Here is a 7,536-nt window from a genome sequence, read left to right as displayed (position 1 = left end):
AAAGATTGACCAACTTCGCCAATGGTAATATCAGCCACCTCAGTTTTAAAAGCAATCATGTCCCTGATTTTTTTATGAAAAACTGAAACATAAGATACTAAAAAAATAACAACAACGAAAAAGGGTAAAATGCTGAAATTAGAAAATACATATGAACAAAACAATTTCTAAAAAGCCATACTTCTTCTTCTTGTCCTTCCGAGCCCTCGTAACAGCAGTGTACAACTCATTGTATCTTTTCAACAGAGCTGGATCAATGCTCGACGGTGTCACAACAAGAAGTTCGTCATCTGTAATAAAAAGATGAAGTTCACTTATCCAAAGAATGAAGTTTAAATATTAAGATAAGGAAATTCTGCTAGCTATTTTGAAAATCATTAACAAAAGATCAAGTTTCACTTATCATTAAACATCTAATACAGCTACCATAGTAATTAAACAAAATGAATGAGAAAAACTTCAACTGCACTGTTCGAAACAAAACTCTTGCCTTCAGTGCCAGAGTCTTCATGCTATTGTTCTTCAGAGCTGACCAAAACATTTACTTGGCTAGGTTGCGACGAATCCACCACAACCTCACTGGACTGCCCTTCTGTAGCAACATCAGCATTCTCTTGATTTACAACAGTCTGGTCAACCGCAACGTCCTTAGATACTTCAGCTATATGAGGCTCCACTCTGGATACTTCAGGAACATCGTTGGCTGCCAGACAAACAGGAGAAGCAGCAACACTACCAGCAGGAATGACATTCTCCAGCGGCTTTTCAGTGCCAAAATCAGAATCTTCATGCCGACTAGGGGAAACAGCATCATGGGATTCTTGAGCTACAGAAGGATCTGCACCGTCGACGGCAACCGATGCAGAAGCATCAACACTGCCACCACCATCAACAGCACAACCCCCTGGTTCAGATCAACATGAACTTCTACGTTTTCTTCTTCAGGCTGTGAAATGTTTAAAAAAGACACAATAACACAAATGAGCATGGGGATAATTAACACAACAACACACATGTCACTTATGTCAAAGACTGCAGACAACATACGCAGAACAATGGCAGTCCACATATGCAAAACAACTGCAACCCACATGTGTCAAAACAACTACAACTGCAACCCACATATATGTAAAAAGAACTGTAGTTCACTTTGTCAAACGCTGCAGTTCAGTTATGTTAAATACTGAAGCTTACGTATGTAAAAGACTATGGACCACCCATGCGAAAAGAACTGCAGTTCACTTCTATCAAAGACTGAAGCTCATACATGTAAAACTATTGCAGCTCACATATGTAAATGAAATGCATATGAGTGAACATAACAGCGTACATCAAGTTTATAACAACAACAACAACAACAACAAAAAATTAGATTACAACCCACTAACAAAAAAAGTAATTCAACTATACCTTATCAGCTACAACATCCGGAGGGGACGATGCATCAGCCAGGACCTCATCCTTCCCAGAGCCATCGTAGGAATCTGTGTGCACATCACAAGTAGCAACTCCAGTCTACAGGCATAAAACAAACCAAAAATGAAAATAAGATGGTAACGACCAAAAAAGAAAAAAACTTCAACTATGCACAAGCAGTACACACTTTACAATCGTGAAGTACACAAAAATACAATAAAATGGAAAGCAAAAAATGCAAGTTCAAGAAGAGAGACATATGGCAGAACAGACATGGCAGAAGTACTTGTACCTGACCAATTCCATCGTCCCTAGATCCATGGACACCAGAAGATTCCACTCCAGCCTATCACAAAAAACAAAAATAGTGAGGAGCAGTCCACATAATACACAAAAGAGGTTCAAAGGCACAAAAAACCTAGAACATACATTATCAGCGCCGACGCCAGCGTCCTGACGATTCATTTCATCCAAAATATGCTCAGCATCCTTCTCATACCGACCGCATTTTTCTTCCTGTGAATGTCTCAACTGAGCATACGAAGACTGAATATTCGTCACTGTAATCTTTAGGCTTTCAATTACGCCGCAATCAAAATTGTGAGCATCAACAATATCTTCATCTCGTGGGCCATGGCCAACAGGGAAAAAACGAGCAACTGTCCTCAACCTGTCACCAGAGGTTGGCAAATCTTCAGTCAACTTCAAAACCTTCAGAAGAAGCTCATCAATCTCCTCGTGTTTTTTGCCGCCAACAAATGTCTGTTTAGAAGAGCTTCTATTATCAAACATCTGACGAGCCGTGAAACCACGAGTACGCGGCACCTCATCATCACAGGCAGGAAGCTGGCTACAGATAGGCTCATAAAACCTAGCATGAGTGATAGGACCCGCATCAGAGCTGCCACATACAACTGCAGCAGGGCGGTTGTACACAATATCACCTGACGCCTTTCACTACAAAAAAAGACAAGAAGCGAAGAGAAGTACACATGTGAGTACTAGAAAGTTAAGATTTATAATTACTGCACCTTTTTTTAAAAACAACTGATATTAAAAACTCAGATGCACTAACCGGCAGCTTCCCAAATTTGTAAGTTTCCAAGTAAAACTTTCCCTTGACAAGCACATCCTCATTGTATAACTTCATCAGGTTCTTGGTCGTCAGGTATGACGCATGTGGCGTCAACGTGTGCATAACTAAAATTTTGTGAAGCTTCAAGCAATCATGATACATAATCAGGGGGACAATGGCACAACCCTTTGCACAATTCTGCTTGTTGCCTTCTGTTTGCCACCTCACCACAGCTGCCTGCAACTCATCAACAACAAGCTGGCAAAAGTCCATCTGCGCCATAGCCGCATAATCCATGTTCTCTACCATTGCAGCAACTCTACCCAAATGAACTGCAGGCCCGGGGCACAGCAAATTCTGGTAAAGTATCAGGAAGAACACCTTCACAGCAAGATCAATAGTCACATGATCATCTTCCTCCACCAACACCTTCAGCTTCTCAAGCAAGTCCTTGACACCTATACTTTTTGAACGGTCAAAGCCAAGCTCATCCTTGAGGGCAGTCAACGAGTCATCATGGCCGCTGGCAGCAGGCGTGGGTGCAGTGTGACGTCCCATAGGTAAATCAAAAATGTGATGAACTGCATCACGATTGATTCGAAGAACCCTGCCATTCCCAAAGTCCATTATCATGGTGGCAGGGTTAATCACTCCCATCAGATAGCACATAAGAATGCGCGACAAAATTTTCTTTACTGACAGTTCAAAGACAACACCGAATCCAGCATCCCGTACACGACTACAGTGTGCGTGTTTCAATAAAGAAGCAGCCTTGCAAACTGTAGGAAGCGACAAACGTACGATCTTGTTAAATCGAGAATCATCTCCCTCGGCATCATCTTCAGTTGCATTGCTCTTACTAGACTTCTTCCTCCGTGTAGAGGGAAATGTAGTCCACATTAGAAGATTAGCCATAAAAAGAGACAGAGAAAACACAGATAGAATAACAATGAAGGAAACAAATGTAGTCCACTTCAACAAACCTTTGGAACAACATCCGCCTCCTCGCCAGAGTCAGCACCAACACCTTCATCGACATCATCACGGGCACGCTTGCGTAGACTCTTAGATGAACCACAGTCTTTGCGTCTACCAGTATGAACATCCCTCACAAAATCAGCAAGCAAAAAGTCGTCATCGTCAGAGTTGGCACCTTCACTGACATGTAGTCGCTTGCGCTGAGGATCCTTTCCACCAGCTTCAGCAGCTCTCTTGCCAAGATTCTTGTTCATGCCAGCAACACGTGGACTCCGCCCAAGAGTACCACCTTCCTCAGCAACAGAACTCAGCCTCTTCTTCTGCAAAGCAGGCTGCTTCACTTTGACAAATTTGGAACCCTTAGCACCATATGCAGCTGTCCTCTACTTCTCCTTCTCCGCACACTCTTTTGAGTCACTTTCAAACCTCAACTTCTTCTTGCTTTGCTTCAATTCATATGCACGAAGCTGTTCCGAGACCATCCACTCCTGTGTAACTTCCTCTGTACCATCAACAGACTGTGATTGTGTTTCAGACAAGACGGGGCGTCTCTAGTCAAAGCTCGCACCAACATCACCCTCTGCAAAATAATGGTCAATCAATTGAGTAACCTCCTCAAACCCAGGCGCCCCAGCATGGAAAACAGACACTGCATCAAAATGAAGTTTAACTATGGTTGTTAAAAACTGCACAAAAAGAACAAATGCAGTACACTAAGACATATAAATGCAGTGCACCAATCATAAGCTAAATAAAAATTAATGCATTGTACAAAAAACTTGAATAAAACAACAATGCAGTTCACACATACATATAGTGGAGTTCGCATATACAAATAAATGCAGTGCTGCATACACTAACTTCACGTTTGTTCCCAACAAAATGCCGGACTAGATACAGCAAGGCAACGCCAATTTGTACAACATCAAGTAAGCAGCATACACAAAATAAACAAAGCATTCACATACCAGAAGGAGGGGCCACACTTATGGGAGAAGATTCAATTGGCGAATTCACTTGATGTCCTCCCTCACCACCATTATCCTTACCACCAGGACAACGAGAGCCAATTAGTGTATCCTTATGACCACTGTAATCACCTACTGGATTAAAAAAACCAGAAACAAAAATTACAAAACATCACATGACAAATAATGCAAACGAACATTGACTACTAACACAGCATAAACAAATATGCAGGATGAATTAGGAAACTAGATAAACATCAAACAAAATAAACAAAGCCAAAAATAAGCACCCCACATACCCTGAACTCCTCCTCCCACTTTTCTCGGCGAAGACATGGCGTTTGCCTGCAGCACAAGGACGAAGTGATAGATATAAGCAACAAAATCGGCGAAATCTGACGAAACCCTAGATCCACCTTGCTGTGCCTACAGAGCACACACGAGTATCGACTTCAAATCGAGATAAAATTGCCTGCTTACGGAAAAAATACATAAGCAAAAACCGCAACAGCAACTACGAGAATCACAAAACTAGATGAGGGAACGATCAAGACCGAGGCCAAGGGGAACGTACCACAAAAAAAGGGGATGAACGGAGGCGGTGGGGGGCGGGGCGGCGACGGGAACGGACGGGAAAGGGCTGCGGGAGCGCAGCGGGAAGGGCTGCGTGGAGCGGACGGCGACGTGGAATGCAGGAATAAGGACCTCTTGAGGGCGGCGGTTCCGCGGGCGACGGCGGTTTTGCTCGAGGGAGAGATGCTTCGGGAGACACTACAAGAGAGGAGAGGGGATTCTTCTCGGTCTCTCACCCTGTCAGCGGAGCGGTGGGATCGCCTGGGAGGGACACGTAGGAGGACCGCATGGCAAAGGGTTACATAAAACGGGCCGGCCCAAGAGAGGAGAGGGGATTCTTCTCGGTCTCTCTCCCTGTCAGCGGAGCGGTGGGATCGCCTGGGAAGGACACATAGGAGGCCCACGTGGCAAAGGGTTACATAAAACGGGCAGGCCCAAAACGGCCCGGCTAAATAAGACGGACTACATCGAAACGCACATGATGCAGGTCTCTATGAAGAACAATGAAGTTCAGACAGTAAAACAAAATAAAATACATGCAGTTCGTAAAAAAAAGTTAAATTCAAAAACAAAGCGTGTGTTAAGATAATGCATCAGAAAAAAGTCTACCTTCAAATAAGTGCCACAACAAAAAAGGGCCCCCAACCCCCTCCCCCTCCCGTGCCAGGGACTGCAGCAAGTACACGCAAAAACAATTGCAGTACGTAGCTCTAGAAAAATGCAGTGCATTTGGTTAGATGAAGCAGTACGGTATAATAAGCAATTCAGTTTCGGATTACCTACATGAATAAATACACGGTCTAGTCCACAGTGAAAAACTCGTAAAATTACGGAATACATTGTACTTTTTTCAGGGGCTGCAGCAAGCACACGCAAAAACGGTGCAGTATGCACCTATAGACAAAATGTAGTTCTTTTCGATAGACGATGCAGTGTGGTATGATAACCAATGCAGTTCCGTGTACACGTAGGATACATATAAACGTGACAAATGCCCGTTTGCACAGAAAGTGGTGGTTAAAAAAATTTACTGATCCAAAATAAAATAAAACCACGTTAAAAAACCACGTTCGCATACAACCACCCAATCCGAGCGGTTCCATGGCCACAAACCCACGATCACAGACGCGATACCAACCCACGATCTGCACAACCGCATCGTCAGCGAGATCGTGCAGTTCATCCGATGCGGCCATCCGACCCCGCCCCTCCCCTTAAATTCAGACCCCTGCCAAAGGCCTTCTCATCCACAACAACACAAGTATCCATTGCGCCGCCACCAAATCGCTCCATCACATCGATCTCCATAGAAAACACCAAGCCCTACTACCGGCGATGGCGTTCTCCGACGAGTACAGGGGCGTGGAGGCCCACGGCAACACCAAGTTGCACGTCATCCACACCAACTACAAGAAGCAGATGGCGCTCTCCCTCACGAAGTACGAGCGCCACCTCAGGCTCTAGCGCCACAAGATCGTCGGCATTGATCTCGAGTACAACAACGAGCCTGAAACGACGCAGAAACCCGCCCTCGTCCAACTCTCCGTCGGCAAGACTCAGTTGGTGCTGCTCTTCCAACTAAGCGTTGCTGAAAGGTGCACCGTCTTCGACAACTTCCTCGCCGACCCCAGGTACACCTTTGCTGGCTTCTCCATCGACGACGACGAAACCAGGCTAGAGCGCGTCAACTTGGAGGTCGCCAACTTCGTCGACATCCAGAAGGAGTGGAGGGTGCCCAAGGCAACCAAGGAGTTGGAGTCCCTTGGAGACGTCTCCGGCATGCTCATCGACGACTACTACGACAACATGAAGAAGAAGATCGCCGAAGATGAACACGGGCGCTGGGCCACCCTGCCTCTGTCCATGAGGCACATCGAGTACGCAGAAAAGGACGGCTATGTAGCGTACGAGATATGGAACCGCATCACCCTCACCCAGGACGGGCTTCGCCGTGCAAAGCTAGAGAAGGAGGAGCCCCCCAAGAAGCGCGCCAGGAGCAGTTGGGGATGGGGAGACGCTACCTGGTGAAGAACCAGATGGTGCCGGCCAAGAGCCAACAATGCTATCGTCGTTTTAGATTTATCATCAACTTTTCTTTCTGTTGTTTGCTTATGTATTGTTAGTTTGCTTGTGACCATTTGCTTTTGCTGAACTTAGTTTGATTGTCATGCAGAATCGCTTGTAATGATGAACTTTGATTACGTTAGATTGCTTTCTGTTGAACTTAGTTTGCTGGCGATGAACTTGTCATACAGAATGCTTGTGATCATTTGTTTTCTGTTTGTTTGCTTATGTATCATTAGATTCGAGCAGTGCACAAAACGGATGAAGATGCAGTGCGCAAATAGGACGCATGCAGTGCAAAACATGTATGAATGCAGTACAGGACTCTGTCGAATGCAGTGCACACATACCCAACAAAGTAGTGCACGCCGTACACTAGAAAAAAGAATACGTAAGAGCAAAAAAACAAAAAAGAAAATGTGACCTGTATATGTAGTGTGGAATATGTGAACATGCAGTACA

At 44.8% G+C, this 7,536-nt stretch overlaps 1 protein-coding gene across 1 annotated transcript; it reads left to right on the top strand.

The window, feature by feature from the left end:
* The first annotated feature begins 6,345 nt into the window (after positions 1 to 6,345).
* On the top strand, positions 6,346 to 7,038 carry LOC141027186 (uncharacterized). The gene is made up of 2 exons (XM_073504166.1): positions 6,346 to 6,449; positions 6,606 to 7,038. Exons 1-2 carry the CDS (start codon positions 6,346 to 6,348, stop codon positions 7,036 to 7,038), a joined length of 537 nt encoding a protein of 178 aa, XP_073360267.1.
* The last annotated feature ends 498 nt before the right edge of the window (positions 7,039 to 7,536 follow it).

Source organism: Aegilops tauschii, chromosome 7 (assembly GCF_002575655.3).
Source record: "Aegilops tauschii subsp. strangulata cultivar AL8/78 chromosome 7, Aet v6.0, whole genome shotgun sequence".
Classification (NCBI taxonomy): Eukaryota; Viridiplantae; Streptophyta; class Magnoliopsida; order Poales; family Poaceae; genus Aegilops; species Aegilops tauschii.
This window is presented reverse-complemented; position numbering and strand designations above follow the sequence as displayed.

Bases quoted from the DNA above. Each gene is read 5' to 3' on its own strand.
- LOC141027186 (XM_073504166.1), top strand. From the start codon at position 6,346: ATGGCGTTCTCCGACGAGTACAGGGGCGTGGAGGCCCACGGCAACACC. The intron at 6,450-6,605 runs GTACGAGCGCCA...CGTTGCTGAAAG, and splicing joins ATGGCGCTCTCCCTCACGAA to GTGCACCGTCTTCGACAACT.